General features: G+C 47.2%; 6 protein-coding genes across 6 annotated transcripts; 3 read left to right on the top strand and 3 right to left on the bottom strand.

Moving 5' to 3' along the window:
* Positions 1 to 1,226: 1,226 nt before the first annotated feature.
* PADG_02089 (6-phosphofructo-2-kinase) lies at positions 1,227 to 3,761 on the bottom strand (the record flags this gene model as incomplete). The annotated part of the gene is made up of 3 exons (XM_010758899.1): positions 1,227 to 1,328; positions 1,445 to 3,149; positions 3,475 to 3,761. 3 exons carry the CDS (start codon positions 3,759 to 3,761, stop codon positions 1,227 to 1,229), a joined length of 2,094 nt encoding a protein of 697 aa, XP_010757201.1.
* A 1,743-nt stretch (positions 3,762 to 5,504) lies between these two features.
* Positions 5,505 to 6,019, bottom strand: PADG_02088 (uncharacterized protein; the record flags this gene model as incomplete). The annotated part of the gene is made up of 2 exons (XM_010758898.1): positions 5,505 to 5,906; positions 6,011 to 6,019. The coding sequence occupies 2 exons, from the start codon at positions 6,017 to 6,019 to the stop codon at positions 5,505 to 5,507; spliced, it is 411 nt and encodes a 136-aa protein (XP_010757200.1).
* A 796-nt stretch (positions 6,020 to 6,815) lies between these two features.
* Positions 6,816 to 9,022, top strand: PADG_02087 (uncharacterized protein; the record flags this gene model as incomplete). Its single annotated transcript, XM_010758897.1, has 6 exons — positions 6,816 to 6,846; positions 6,909 to 6,967; positions 7,100 to 8,348; positions 8,470 to 8,543; positions 8,629 to 8,697; positions 8,855 to 9,022. 6 exons carry the CDS (start codon positions 6,816 to 6,818, stop codon positions 9,020 to 9,022), a joined length of 1,650 nt encoding a protein of 549 aa, XP_010757199.1.
* Positions 9,023 to 9,089: 67 nt separating this feature from the next.
* PADG_11366 (uncharacterized protein) lies at positions 9,090 to 9,496 on the bottom strand (the record flags this gene model as incomplete). The annotated part of the gene is made up of 2 exons (XM_010759615.1): positions 9,090 to 9,375; positions 9,462 to 9,496. The coding sequence occupies 2 exons, from the start codon at positions 9,494 to 9,496 to the stop codon at positions 9,090 to 9,092; spliced, it is 321 nt and encodes a 106-aa protein (XP_010757917.1).
* An 889-nt stretch (positions 9,497 to 10,385) lies between these two features.
* On the top strand, positions 10,386 to 12,213 carry PADG_02086 (uncharacterized protein; the record flags this gene model as incomplete). Its single annotated transcript, XM_010758896.1, has 7 exons — positions 10,386 to 10,538; positions 10,636 to 11,145; positions 11,202 to 11,250; positions 11,334 to 11,470; positions 11,495 to 11,601; positions 11,684 to 11,810; positions 11,968 to 12,213. The coding sequence occupies 7 exons, from the start codon at positions 10,386 to 10,388 to the stop codon at positions 12,211 to 12,213; spliced, it is 1,329 nt and encodes a 442-aa protein (XP_010757198.1).
* Positions 12,214 to 13,477: 1,264 nt separating this feature from the next.
* On the top strand, positions 13,478 to 14,959 carry PADG_02085 (RNA-DNA hybrid ribonuclease; the record flags this gene model as incomplete). Its single annotated transcript, XM_010759395.1, has 3 exons — positions 13,478 to 13,694; positions 13,798 to 14,392; positions 14,512 to 14,959. 3 exons carry the CDS (start codon positions 13,478 to 13,480, stop codon positions 14,957 to 14,959), a joined length of 1,260 nt encoding a protein of 419 aa, XP_010757697.1.
* Positions 14,960 to 15,730: the final 771 nt, after the last annotated feature.

The raw sequence follows: 15,730 nt of genomic DNA, 5'->3' as shown, positions 1-15,730 counted from the left end.
ATCTTCAAAATGAAAACAAATGGAGAGATAGAATAGCAATCTTAAGAGAATTAATCAATTAAAAATTACTAAAGAATAACATATATCCACATACACATGCACATGCACAAATACACTTTGACTGATATAGCTGCACCCAGTATGGCCATTCTAGAATGAAAATAAATAAAGTAGCACAATGAGAGGGAGAAGAGAAGCAGAACACATCAACAATGAAGACACGCATATGTGAAAAGAACATAAGAAAACTCCTCCAACATCTTATCTTATACCCACACCCAACGCCACCAGCCCCATCTTAAAAAAAGCACGTAAAGCAGAAAGCGAGGAACAAACAAGTAACAACATAAAAAGCAAACCTCCCATGTACTTTGAGAACAAAACCAAATGCATCGTAGTAGAGACATAAATGCAAATGCACGAAACGCCAAATCATGTCACAATAGATGTGCCTAGCCCAACCCCACCATTCTTGGGAAAACAGAAGAAAAAGAAAAGTTAAGAGGAATGAGAGAGAAACGCCACGCCAAAGGTCCCATACCATAAAAAAAATACATGAGAGTAGGTGGAAATTCAGAGACAATAGGAAAAGAAAGTCATGGCCATGGGCACTCTTGATAAAAAAACAAAATGAATACTCCCATGTCCGTAGTTTTCTGCATCACAAGCCAACCGCGATCACGTCGGCTGGTACGAAGGGATGTAGAGTACATAGAGAAACAAAGAGAGAAGTGAAAAGGGTACGTTCGAAGAAGTTAATTAGGCGATTTCTCGTAATTTCAACAAATGGATAAGCAAAAAAAAAAAAAAAAGAGAGAGAGAGAGAGAGAGAGAAATGAAAAGAAAAGAAAAGAAAGAAAGAAAAAAAACCTTGTTGTCTTTTTGCATTTTATCTGTGGTGTCAATTTCGGATTTCTTGCCTCCCCTCTTATCTAGGAGGAATGCTGGATCCGGAAATTCGAAGGGAAGTCATGATAGAAAGCATGCGTATACGTGGCGCATTGACATAAATGCCAATCGTTTCGTGCAAGTGAGCAGAGTAGAAAAACCTTGTATGTCGAACGTGATAATACTTGAAGAATTCCGAATGAAAATTGACGGAGGGGTGTGAGTTTATTCTCTGAAATTGTCAAGTTTGTTGAACTTGGCCGTAATTAGATGCAATTATGCGTGTTTCCCACCGCTTGATGGTTGATATCTTTCGTAAGAAGCGGGTCGTGACGTTGTTAGAAATAAGTCACCTGCCGCAGCTCATAGTCGGGAACGTAGTCAAACCAGTCTTTGCCCGGATTATATCTATATGCTTTGAACTCCACGCCGTAGGGTTTCTAAAAAGATCAATTAACACATGAAATAAGATAAAAAGAAAAAGAAAATTGAACAGAGGCCTTGAAAGGACTATACGTAGGTTCGTTTTGTTGTTCCGGAAAGAGCAAAAACATACCGGCTCAAGCATATACAATACACCAAGCGGAACATCCAAATCCGCAAGTTGCTCCCTCTTCAACCCACGAAAATACGCCAGCAGCACTCGTGCCACAGACCGATGCGCAACTAGCAGCACACTATCCGTCATCCGCTCAACCTCCACAATCACCGCCTTTAATCGGTTAATGACATCCAGATACCCCTCTCCACCGGGTCCAGGGTAACGGTAGTGCAACTTCTCCCGCTTGCGATTGGCATATTCCTCCGGATACTGCTTGCGGATTTCCTCATACGTCATCCCTTCCATCTTTCCCGCGTTCAGCTCATCGAGCATGCGCATCTGTTTCACATCATATTCCTCGTCATCGAAGTATTGTACCGTCTGAATCGAGCGGATGAGCATGGATGACCAGACACAGAAGTTACGCTGGCGCTCCGCGTTCTGGCCTGCGTATTGCGGATTAGGCGGAGTACTGTCACCAGGGCGCGGGGGGAAGTGAGTTGATAGGGCTTTGGTCTTCTGGTAATCTTCCCAGACCTTGCGCTGGTGGCCGATAAATCTTGTCAGAGCCTTTGAGAAAGCAATACCGTTTGTACTGAGGGATGAGTCTCCTCCTATCCTGCCAGCGACGTTGTCCAGACTTTCACCGTGGCGGCAGATCCAGATTTGGCGCGGGGAGAGGTTGAAGTTGACGAGATAATACATGACTTGGGATGAAAGGAAGCCGTTAACTTGGTGGGCAATAAGTTTACGGCTAACATCTATCATCTGTAAAAAAGGCATGTTGTGCTTCTCCTCATAGTCTCCAAGCGATATATATGATTTCTCATACAAGGAAACACGTTTCTTGAAGTCCTCCAGGGCAATGGTGGGGTCTTGATCCTTGTAATCGGGGCCCGAAAGCTTGAGGCGCATATTCGATTCTAGAAGCTCCTTGTCGAGACATTGGCTTTCGAGGAACAGCACGTTGAGTTCTGATCCGGCACGTTTTCGAATATGGTCCATGATGGCCTTGCGACGTTTCAGGGTACTGTTTGTCGCATCTAGGATTCCTATACTTCCACCCTGCTCAAGAATGTAATCCAAAAGCTCGTCCAGAGTCTCTAGGGCAACCTTCTCTCTCAGCCGAACCGCCTGCTCGTTTTCGGGATCGAAAAATTGAGCCGACTGGTCAATTGACCCAGCTCTTCTAGAATTTAGAGCTCCCTTGTCTGATGACAGTGAACTTGGGGTGAGAAATTGCACGTCGCTCATGGGGCTAGGGTCACGGTGGGTATCCTGTGCTTCTTCCGTCACGACAGCTTCTCCATTCACAAGAATAGCGGCGGGAGGCAACATCTCATGTTCGGTATCTAATTTATTCGAGGCACCACCATTCATGTTCATTTCGCGCACGGAGTCTCTCAATTCTTCCTCGATAACCGAATCCTTTTCCTCAGAGGGGGGGGGATTCGCAGCAGCAACACGTCGTCGCTCGCCCACGTTAAAGATTTTGGTATCATGTTGCATCCAATTGAGGTACCGGGCCAGTTTCTTGGTGATGTAGCTTTTGCCACGTGCGGGCAAGCCCACCATGACAATGACCAGCTTGGAGCCGACATCTCGTTGCGCAATACGGCCATCGGGGGAGACTTTGGACCTGGTTAAGCCCGGGATGTCAAGGGTGGTTGCACGATGTTTTCCTGGAGTGGAAGCACCGGAGGATTGGGAGCGAGCACCACTAAATTAAGCACAGCAGCGATAAAAGCCGCCAGGACACACAGTAAGCTTGTGGTTAACATCCAATTATATGCAAGGGGTAGCAGAGGGGCAGTGGAGGGGCAGTGGAGACTCGGGAACCCCCGAAGTCAGGTTGAATATGCGGCTAGATAAAGGGAATAGCCGTAGAGCCAGGAGCTAGAGGGGGGAAATAGTTGCTTTTCCACCCCTCAAAGGGGCCCGCAGAGCCTGCCAAGGCAAAGGCTATATACAACTAGCCAGGCACCTTCACCCAGCTTCCAACCCTTGGAAAATAAGGAACAGGAAAAGAAGGCATATGAACTGACATTAGTGGAGATGGTGGTGCGGTTGAAACCGGAGTATCTGTCAGAGCAACCCCTACACCGTCTCGGCACGCGAGTGAGTGGGTCGCACCAAGGCTGCGAGGGACAGCATGATGATGATGGTGATGGTGGTGATTGTGGTGATGCTCGGGAGCAAGGGCCCTCCCCACCACAGTTTTGTACGGACCTAGCATCATACTGGGATCGGGGAGACTGCTGGTATCGCTGTAGCTGGAGCTGAAGCTGGGAGACCCGGGGACAGCAGTAGAAGGGTGATCTTCCACGTCCATTGCTGAGGTCTAGTCGCAGGTTGGAGCCGGGAGCCGCAGCCTCGGAGGGGGACGTGAGGCTCGAGGCGGTTGGGGGGCAAAAAGGACAGGAGGCGCTGACTGGCCGGGCTGGGCAGACTTGGCCGTGACTCGGCGGGGGGAAAAGCGGCAGCTGAAGCAGTCCGTCCGGTCCTTGGGGAGTCTGAAGCACCGCGTAGCAAGTAACTGTTAACATGTATGTCTGTGTGTGTGCGAATGGATGGACATAATTAAGGAAAATTTGAGGTCACACCGCTGGGTTGGAAACAAGGGAGGTTAACTAAATTTCTGTGCCTGTGATGTAATAAATACGCCACTCCAGACGTTGTATTCCAAGTCTTTTTAAGCTTCATTCCCAAAGTTACCAGGAAACAGTTGAAAATTTAAAATCAACAGAACAAAAATTATTGTTTGGGCAAGGATCCATCTACTGTTTGAAATCTTGTTTTCATTACCACAGCATTCCTAGAAGTACTCGTAGTCTCAGTGGTCCAATAACATACATAGACACTGTTCAGTTTCAACAGACACAGTGAATCACTCTTTTCACACCGAACACAGTAAAGTAGCATTCATGGACCATATTTTTGCACCAAGATGTTTGACAGCAGGACTTTTGATTCTCTCATGCTGTGCCATTCGGTAACACAACGTCTTCCCAAATACCATGTTGTGGCAGCTCCGGCTCTCTTGCGGTGTATGCTGGTGTACCATTACTCCATATCAAAACCAACGACAGAACAGACCGCCAAAACCCTCTCACCCATTTATTTCCCTTCCAAAAACCAACTGACCCATCCAAGATTCCACAAGATTCCACAAGATTTCCGTGTAAATATGTGAAATATCCGGGCAGAAATCCAGATATTCACTTGGATCACATCTTGGTTATATAGATGCAGGCAGACGTGTGCTGGCGGTATGTCCGTAATACTCAGAGATCGAGCCGCGGGGCTTGTTGGGTTTCCCCCATCTGAAAACTAGTTACCCTCCAATTTCCGCCCTGGAAAGATCCAGCAGATATCTTCCCTCCCATTGCCATATGAGATCCTGGGCCTAGAACCATTTCGAACCAAGTTTCCCAATCCATACTCTATAATAAATCACTATCTCTGCTGCAATCATGTAAAATTATCAGACCCAGCTCCACTCCCGCTTTAGAGACAACGAACCCATGACCACTACCGGATATAGTCTGGTAGCGCATTCAACGCCATGAGCTGAAGGAACCCAGAGAAATTAGCTGGACTTGTGTTTGACCAGGTCACATCTCTGCTTCGATAGGTCAGGCGCGCTTGTCTAGGGTTAGGACCTTGCAATGGCACCTGAAGAACATGCGACAGGAAATGTGGCCCGAAAACATACGTCGTTATATGCGTGGACCGTGATTCCTGGATGATGTTTACGGTGCTCTATGCACCTTGGCAAGTATGAGGCCCTAGCAAATTTCTAATGCCCGGGTAGTTCCCGTCCGGGAGCGAATGCCAATTTCGGCAAATCCGTGGAACCATCCCAACAAGCAGCTCGTCGACGATGACCTGGAGGATGACCCCCAGAAAAGTCCATGTCCGACCTAGAAGCATCCGGACACCTTATATGTAGGACAGCGGTAGTAAGGCATATGATAGAAACTCCCCAGGAAAGCTCATATCCTTCCCACCACCCGATTTCCATTTCCATTTCCCATACCATCTCCCATCACTAAACCAACCGCAACCGCCACCATCACATCTTCAACGTCAACGTCAACGCCAACAAACACGCATATGCCGCAATGCTCAACGCAGTCAACACAAGCACCACATTCCCACTCGTCCGAAACTTACGTCTCTGCAACCCATCCTCGCCCACCTCGTTGAAAAACTGCCTATTACCCTGCTGGCGGCGGAACAGGCCTATCGTCAACACCCCCGCGCCGTACACGGCAAACAGCGCACCGATGCTGTAGAACTCTGACGTGAAGATTTTGAGGATGATCAGGGCGAAGGAGAACTGGGAGAGGGAGGTGCGGATGTAGGCGCCTTCGAACGTGCGTTGGGCTGCGCGGACTTCGACGATTTCCTCGGGGGTGAGCACGACGGAGCGGGCGCGGTGGAGGCGGAGGCGGTAGCGGTCTGCAGCGCGGCGCTGGAGGAGTGCAGACTGGTTAGTTATTGGAAGTTGTTGGGAGGGTTGATGGGGAGGGAAAGTGTTGGGGAGGTTTGGTGGTCGGTTATGGGATGAAAACGAACCTCGAACATAATGGATATTCTGGGGTGGGTACGTTGAGTGAGCTAAATTACCTGACAGCGGTCAGCTAGAGTCTGGAGTGAATGGCGTACGGATATCCTCGACCTCTCGATGGCCGAACAAAGGAGCGAGTTAAACCTGAGATCGCATGGTTTCGATTAGTCAGCGGCTCAGCGGGAAAAACTTCAAGCGATTGCAGAGAGCTCTGCATTTTGCTATGTTCTACTCTGTATAGTTGCTTTTTACTTATTTTGATGAATCGTACGGAAATTCTATTTCCAGCTGCTCGGCAGCTCTTCTTGTTTACTTAGTTACCTTTCATTATTATTGTCCAAGTTTGAAGATATCCTTTTAACAAAGGAGAAATAGTTACTCCCAGTTGGCAGGTTGGCAGTGCGCCTCCACATTACTGTTCGTTCCCTTTAGTAAAAAGCTTTAACCAATTTCAGTTAAACTCAAGTAAGTTTGCCGCTAACCTCCAGCTATCCAACGCCCAAACTGTGGTTGATGGCGGCTGTGGGGTTGCCTAGAGTTCGGCGCTGCCCAATCACCGACGGCTGCGTTCTGTCCACTTCTCGGAAACACTCAACTCCACCCCAGCAGATGCTCGCGGATAAGTAATATAAATTAATGTATTCGCTGGTCACAGTACTCATCTACACAATTTGTTATACCGTTTATACAACAGAGATCTTTTTGAGTTGAATGCCTATACTCTGATATAGTTACCACTCAATTTTTCTGATATAGTTAACCCGCTCAAGGGCGTGATTGCAGGGCTGTAAATATATAAATACGAAAATCAGTATGGGTGGCAGGAATCTGAATGCTGCTGAAGGTAAGCAGAGTCCAATTACAGAGCAGTTAAATTATCTGAAGCTGAGGCTGATATCCCGTTAGTGGCCAAGCATAACACTAGAGACAGCTGCTGGGTTGTGCTCTACGGAAAAGTCTACGATGTTGGTATTCCTATATCACTTCCTTCATCTCCCATGTTTGCCATTTAGGGCTTAGGAACTAGTGGGAGCATACACCTGCATTTACTCCATGCTAATAGGAATGGCATGACGTCCGGAAAATGTAATAAACAGGTTACGGACTTTCTCCCAAATCATCCCGGTGGCGCTAACATCATCCTCCAGCTCGCCGGCAAAGATGCAACGGAGGAATTTGACCCCGTCCACCCCTCCGGCACGCTGGAAGACAATCTGAAACCAGAAGCGTGCCTGGGTCCTATCGACCCAAAGACATCACTTCCCAAGGCGGCCTCTTACAGCGCGGAATCCAATCACCAAACGGGTGCAGAGCAGGCATTCAATGAGACGCCTCCCATGTCCTCTCTCCTAAATATCAACGATATTGAAGCAGCAGCCACGCAAAAGCTTAGCAAGAAGGCATGGGGATACTACTACTCCGCTGCAGACGATCTCATGTCCAAATCACTAAATAACACCATATACCGCTCCATCCTCCTGCGGCCCCGCGTCTTCATCGACTGCACCAACTGCGATCTCTCCACCAGTGTCCTTGGCTATAAACTCGGATTACCAATCTACGTCTCCCCAGCCGCCATGGCCCGCCTCGCTCATCCCGCAGGCGAAGCCGGTATTGCAGCAGCCTGTTCCAAATTCAACGCCATGCAACTAATCTCCAACAACGCCTCCATGACCCCCAAAGAAATCGTCGCAAACGCAGCACCAGACCAAGTCTTTGGCTGGCAGTTGTATGTTCAAACAGACCGGAAAAAAAGCGAAGCAATGCTCGCCCGCATCAACAAGCTCAAATCGATTAAGTTTGTCTGTCTAACACTTGACGCCCCCGTGCCTGGAAAGCGCGAGCATGATGAGCGCACGCAGACAGTCACCCAGACATCGTCAGTAACGGATATCGTCAAGGCGTCCGGTGGCACACCGCTCCCAAGCGCCAGCGGGATCGGCCAGCAGCTCTTCGCCGGCACGGACCCGTCGTTGACCTGGTCGAAAACACTCCCCTGGCTCGCGCGCCATACGGATCTACCCATCGTGCTGAAAGGGGTGCAGACGCATGAGGATGCGTATATAGCCTCACTGCACGGACCGCAGGTCAAGGCGATTATATTGTCGAATCACGGGGGGAGGGCGATGGATACGGCCCCCCCTGCAGTGCATACGCTGATGGAGATTCGGAAATATTGTCCCGAGGTTTTTGACAGGGTGGAGGTGTGGGTTGATGGGGGAATTAAGAGGGGGACGGATGTGGTGAAGGCGTTGTGTCTTGGAGCTAGGTGTGTGGGTGTTGGTAGGGCGCCGTTGTTTGGGCTTGGGGCTGGTGGGGTGGAAGGGGTCGAGAGGGTGTTGGAGAGTATGTTTATATATCTTTCTTTTTTGTTTTCTTTTCTTTTTTTTCCCATCTTCTTTCATTGAATGTTCTCCCAAGACGCCATAGAGAGTTATTACTGATAGCTGCCCACACCTCCGCACAGTTCTCTCCTCCGAAACCAAAACGGCCATGCATCTCTTGGGCGTTGGAAGGGTTGAGGATCTAGGAATGCAACATGTAAGTCTCTTCATGACCCTTATATAAAAGGAGAACAAGGTTTCAATGCATCCGCCATCTAACTCTCCATACGCCAACAACACAGATCAACGCCCGTGCAGTAGAACAGCAGATATACGATGGTCCCGCGGGACTACATGCCCTAGGTCACTTTGTAAAACCCAAATTATAATTTCGATATTTGGTATCTTTTTAGACCTGCTGTTTTTGGCATAGACATATATACAGATTTGAGACATTTTCGGGATTATGATACTACGATACCTCAAATCTAGATCTATGCAGAGAATACAATACAAAAGGGCCTTTAGATCAACCGAATAACTCTTGGAAACGAAGAATATGTCGGGAACAATCTCGGGTATAGGTTGAAACGACAAGAACAGGGGGAGATATCTGCGTTGAACCAAGAAAGCGTAGATCCTGCAATTGAAAATGTCCTTGGAGAAGAGGGCAAAAATGGAAACAAATCGCGTTAAGAACACAGACGACAAGAAACCACTCAAAATCTTTGTTTTTAGATGTCGCACAGCGACACAAGATATCTCATACGGGGGCAGAAGGCTTGCGCCCCTTAAAAAATGGGGGAAAGGGGGAAACAAAGTGGAGGGGAGGAGGTAGAGGGGAGGTAGCTTTCAGAAGCAACCCATTTACTTCGTTCACGTCAAGTGAATGGAACTGGGGATTTTCGCTTCGGTAGCGTACTCGAACTCTACTCCCAGAGAGGCGTTTAGAAGGGAATTGAGAAGGTCTTAAAGCAAGTGGCCCAATACCTTGATCTCTGAAAGGAACTCCTCGGGCAGATGTTTTTGGGTCGTCCACTACGACCACTCTATAGGTTTCATTTCAGGTTAGCCTGATGGCACCTGATGGCATGATGAGAAGGTTTTCTATGCTATAGTAAAACAGAACACCCACCTTCTCTTAAAGGTACCAGTCCAGCTATTCGTCATCATAGGTAGCAATCTCAGCGGCAGTGGGAAGTTTTCTGTGACATTGAGCGAGTAGATTCCACGGCACTTGGGTTTTCTATAATGAATGCCAACAACACGCAGAGGTGGAAGTTTTGACGAGATACGAAGGTGTTTGGATATAAAATCTGGACGCCGTAAGCAGGTGTTGAACAAGCGGGCCGAGTCTTTGTTGATTTAGTCATGCTGCGACATCATTAATTGGGGAGTTAGGTATGGGAATTGAAATGGGTGTTGACGTCTATCGTGTTCTAGTTACGGGAAAGTTGTGCATAACAACGTACCAGCCTACCAGGGTTTGCTTTGGTAAAATCTCCCAAGGCTGGGCTATTTAATTCTTGGACAAAACAATCCTGGAACTGCTGCTAAAAATAACTAATAGCCTTCGATGGTTTACTCCGACTCTGAAGCGACGTGTCAGCAGAATGTTAGAGCACAAACAGCATCCTACAGGCTACAGATAAACTCTTCCTCTATCCATGTCAAGATGTCAAACAAAGTGTACTACATTCTTCTCTGCTTTCTCTGTTTACTTATGTAAACGCTTTGCTCCAGTGACAGCGATGCCAGGCTAATCGATACGAACATCAAGCTATTGCCTGGGCTGCTGCGTTGTGCTGCCCATGCCACACGACTTGACAGAACGGCTGGCATAATCCCTCCAACGTCTCGAGATATTTATTATTTAAATTCACAAAATCTCCAAGACAAACTTGGCATGCTCTGCGTCATGTCCTTGCCTTTGTTAAACAAAACTCGGTTTTTGAGAATGAACAACCCCGATTTTATAGCATGGCTCTGCCCAGGGGAAAATGTCTAGCTATCAAACAATATCTAATACTCGGAATCGGTCGCGCCTCGTCTCCAAATCATGACACGGGAAGGACCCAGTACAAATATTGCAGATTACAGGGTCCTTATTCGAAGAGTCTGGTTTGGAAGAGGACTTTCCAAATGCCATTTCCAAGGATGCAATACAGTTGACAATAGCAACAGACCAAGAAGCAGAAAAGGCTTTTGCACTGTAAGGGACGAAGAGAAATTGTGATATTTTTCTGTCAGACCCAGGACATACGACCTGCACCAGTATGCGACATTGTTAACTTCAATTTGACAACCAGCATCGGTTAATTCTACGGGACGAATGCTGTATTGGAACCATCGTTAGTTACAACGGGGCTAGAAGGGAGAAGCACTGCAACTTCACCAGGATACTTGATGAGGGCATAGAAATCTTAATCCGAACAAATATAAAATCCTTGTTGAATTGGACCCCTACCTCGTATTCCAAATTGTCATCCCCAAGCGCGAGACAGGTTTCACCGAATACGCACGCTACCAACGTTGAACGATTTCGCGAGATGATGCCCGCGGAGGATGATGTGCCTAACAGCGGACTCAACGTCTACAGCTGGCAATCAACAGAAGCCATCAGTGAGGTCCAAACTCCAGGGCCCAAACCCATCCTCCTCCGTCAAGGAAAACTCGGCAAGGGCTCCTTTGGAACCGCAATTCATATCTGTGACGTTATCACCGGAATCGAATATGCGCGCAAGAACCTTTTCGCAGCTCATCCGTTCGATTTGAAATCGTGGAAGCTGGAGATCGACGTGATGGCGCTAATCAAGCATGTATGTACATGAAGATAATAATCTATGATGACCATCCATGCTAACTCACTCACCAGGAGCATATCATTCAGTTTATTTTTGCGGTTGCAGACCATAATCCCTGTTGTATCTGGAATATGTTCCTCATGGGAATCTTGAACAGAACCTTTTTTTTTTTTCATACAATGAGATGTTGAATAATTCTTCAGCAAGGTCTAGAAGCGGTAGGCTATCTACATGGAGACACCACCCCCCAATTATGCATCGGTATGTGAAATCAACATTCTTGTCAGAACCTGTGACCCTCTCCATATTAAGTTTGGAGATTTTGGTTTTATTAGAGTGGGTACGTTATTGGAGACTTCTGTAGTCGGAGCACTACTACTCTCCTGAAATTGCGGCCACTCAGGAACTCTCCACGGACAAAAAGACCACAAAAGCGGTAGACATCTGGTCACTCTGGGTCGTTATTCTCAGGTACACATACAAACTTTCCTATACCACGAGGAATATACGACATATGAGAATACTATGGTGTGATATATGATGGTCGATAAAGCCACAAGCACGCATCAGATGACCTAGGTCACATTTTATCGACCGCAATGCTGGTCATAAAACCAGCATCTCGATATTCAGCACGTGGCTGTTTGGCTGAAATTGAGGAGCTTACGTCTTCTCAAGAGGTTAGTCAGTCAAACTCCGACCCAAACTCCCAGTACGCCAAAACTTGCTTTAGAGAGGCAACAAGCCTAGTCGAAGGGTGTGAATGCAATCAATGCTCGAGTGGGCTATACAACCATAAGGGCGAATAAATAAAGCTAACATATACTAGTTTGATAGATTATTTCTTTTGAAATTCAAGAGTATATTAAGTCAAACTTCGCAAGTTCAGAATCGCGAAAGAGGCCAACGCGCCATCAACCTCCATGCCACAAGAAACCTGTAAAGGAAATACTCGTCGCCGGCTTACACAAGATGAGTCCGGATACGCCATATTTCACTCAATCTGGCTGGAGAATTCGAAAGTGGCTGGATCCAATGTGTCGCTGCACTGGGGCGGAGGAACCCAAGCCTCAGGGACAATGACAACAGGCGGGGACCTGACAAGATAACGCCGATCGAGGAGAGAGAACGAGCTCCTCAAAGCAGGCTGGAAAAAATGATGGAACAGAAGAACAATAATTCTCAAGTCCTGATTCCTGAGGCCTCCTTTGACGAAAAGTGAACAGGAGTTTGCTTGACAACTTTTGTTTGGCGACGAGATATCCGATCAAGTTCGCAGTTTTTCTACATTTTCCTTGTTTTCTCTTTTTTTTTTGGTTTTTATCTTTGTGTTTCTGTTTTTACCTCTCCTGGAGAATATACAGCTTAGTATCCCAGCCGGCAAGGGAGCGCTATATTGATACTTCCCACTCCACTCCTGCGGACGAGTATGTCAAATCTGTTTAGTGGGGTTATATTTTATTATTATTATTATTATTATTATTATTATTATTATTATTATTATTATTTTATTTATTTCCACGGTCCGCTGCTGATCCAATGCCGTATCAATCAACCGGAAAAAGCAGTAGATTTCTAGCTATATAGTTAAATGTAGCAGCCATTGTGATTCAATTTATTTTACTCGTATGGCATGAATTGATTTCATCAAAATAAAACCCAAAGGATGATTCTCCCCCTTAATTTTTGTTGTTGTAGCCTGTCCCTGCTCCTGTCCCAAAAAGGAAATATTCCCCGCCAAACCCCCCTCCCCATCCTCCTCCCCATCCTCTTGCTCTTAGCCCCTCTCCTCCCGACGACACCAACATCACCGACCGAAAGACAGCCTCTGCACCTCTCCGCATCCAACGTCTTTCTTTCGCCAACCCTCGCCATCTCTCGATCACTCCCAATGCTTCTGGTTGGCACTGATTCTTCCAGATAGCACGTCTTCCATGCAGTACTATCCGTAACGCGTTTCCCCTTCCATGGGCTAAACGAATTGTTTGGTATATTCTCCACGATCCTCGCTCCCACATTCTCCTCCTCAAACCCCTCTTTTTCCCTGGTCAAAACGCCTTCTGGCCTCCATTAAACCCTCTCACCTACTCCTCCTTCTGCTCATTCGCTTCCCACCAACAAACAACACCCACCCGCCTGCGAAACCTGAGCTCTGTCTCTTCTGCCCTCTCCACTACCAGCACCGCCTTCCACCACGAAATTCCAAGTCTCTCAAGCTCTGCTTCCTTTGCGGAAGTTGAGGATCTTTCTTCCTTGCATTCGACATAGGAACTCTGGTGGGATATCAGTCGCTTCCACTGCACTTCGTCATCTCACAGCAAAGAGGCTGCCATACCGGTTAATGACCATGGCTGCGGTCACCCCAACAGCTGCTGGGAATGGTGCGAAGAGTCCCACCACCCCAGCATCACCAGTGGAATCAACCACTTCACAAGCCTCAGGTGCAAAGCGAAAGCGAACAGTAGAACCCAAATTCTATGCAGTGAAATTTGGATTCCAGCCCGGAATCTATCACACATGGAATGACTGTTTAACGCAGGTGACCGGCTTCAAAGGCGCTGTCTGTAAGATATTTTTACATTTATTTTCCTCCCCCATTTCAGAGCATTCATGATTACTTCACCGTCATCGATTCATAATGCTAACTACCTTGCTTCTGACTTCTAGTCCAATCCTTCCCTACACACGAAGAAGCAAATGCTTTCCTTACAGGCACGCAGACCCCTACCACATCTAATAGTACTTCTACGGGCACAAAATTCTATGGTGTACAGCGGGGACGAAAACCGGGCGTATACACAGACTGGGCAGTGACACAGGACCAAGTGCGGGGATTCCGTGGACCAAAGTTCCGCAAATTTGCTACTTGGGCAGAGGCAGATGAGTATGTTCGACAGGGCACACAAACCCAAGATGAGATGCAAGCTACGCAGGATGACAACAAAGACTCATCTTTCAAGGTGAAGCTACCTGGAACACCTGGGATGACATCAGAGATACCAAGAGACGCAGATGGGAATGAGTATCCGATCGGAACAGGCCCGTTGCCTCCCGGGGCGGTTGATGGATTCGATCCCAACGTTGTTCTCGATCCCGAGACAGGGAGATTGAAATACAGATTGGCGCATGAAAAAGTGCAGACGAAGCAGGTACCGGGGCGACCGGGACCCTTGAGAATCTATACGGATGGTAGTTCCTTGAGGAATGGTAGGATGGGTGCCAAGGCGGGAGTTGGAGTTTATTTTGGTCCGGGAGATAAGAGGTATTTTGATTGCAGCTTTCTTGATGTGCTCCTTGTGTACTCCAATTTCTGCTTTTATTCCACCTTAATTCTTCCAGGGAACAAACTCTTTTGGCTAACTCCTCCTTCTCTCCCGGCAGGAATGTCTCAGAGCCACTGAAAGGTAGCCGACAAACAAACCAACGCGCAGAGTTAACGGCAATCATACGCGCCCTGGACATTGCGCCACGACATAGGGACGTGACCATATTCACTGACAGCAAATATGCCATCAACTGTGTGACAGTCTGGTTCGTCAACTGGCAACGCAACAAATGGATGACGTCGGAGGATAAGCCGGTTGAGAACAAAGACCTGATCCAGTCCATTCTGGAGAAGATCCAGGAGCGAGCTGTATTGAATGTCAAGACGTTGTTTGAATGGGTACGTGGACATAATCGGGATCCCGGTAATGAGGCAGCCGACCGGCTAGCGGTTAATGGGGCGCGGAGTGCCGCGATCGAGACCGCAAATATTGGAGATAATGATGAGAATTTGTCCGATGATGAGGGCGGGGGTCAAGTTGGGGTTGGAATCGACGGTGATTGACATGTGAAGATCGTTTTGCGAGGCGTATATGTGGAATTCTAAATAGGGATGTGGATTGTTATGGGCTGTTTGCTGGGTATTTTTCCTATGATTTCCAACCGTATTGTCTCGAGTGATTTGCTTTCAGTATTTCCATTGAGCCGGACTGTACGTATAATTCCTGTTGCATATTCCCTTTCCTTATCGTCTTTTTTACATTAATCATTTTTCAATTCCTCGCCTTCTCCGGCCTATTGTCTTGAATCACGATTCTGGATGAATTTCTGTTTCTCATCGCAATCCTGCTCCTCCCCTCCTCTGGGCCTCCTTTCCTTCATAATCCATGATATTATCGGTCGCGGAGTTTATTTTCTGTGCTATGACTATATAAGGCTATCTAAGTAGGATCCTAGCTGTCGAGATATATTCAGATATGCAAATATTTTCTGTAATTACATATATTCAGGTTTATACTATCTTTGCAGATAATTACAAGTGTAATTCATCCCCTCCTCACCTCCTCACCTCCGTTAAACCTATGCAAAATATCCAGGAGGATATGAGATATTCTCTACGTCCAGTTATGGGTGGGGAAGCTTGAAATATCGCGTCATCGGGGGAGGGTTGCATCCGTGCATATCCACACTTCTCTAGGTTGGTATAAACAGTCACGCGCTATGGAGGAGTTTATTTCGATCAAAGATTTCGCTAACTACGGCGGGGGAAAAATTTGCCCTTCATTCATATATTTTAATCCTCCAAGGTGCTTTGTTAAGCATACAGACCAAACGT

Source organism: Paracoccidioides brasiliensis (genome assembly GCF_000150735.1).
Source record: "Paracoccidioides brasiliensis Pb18 unplaced genomic scaffold supercont2.2, whole genome shotgun sequence".
Lineage (NCBI taxonomy): Eukaryota > Fungi > Ascomycota > Eurotiomycetes > Onygenales > Ajellomycetaceae > Paracoccidioides > Paracoccidioides brasiliensis.
This window is presented reverse-complemented; position numbering and strand designations above follow the sequence as displayed.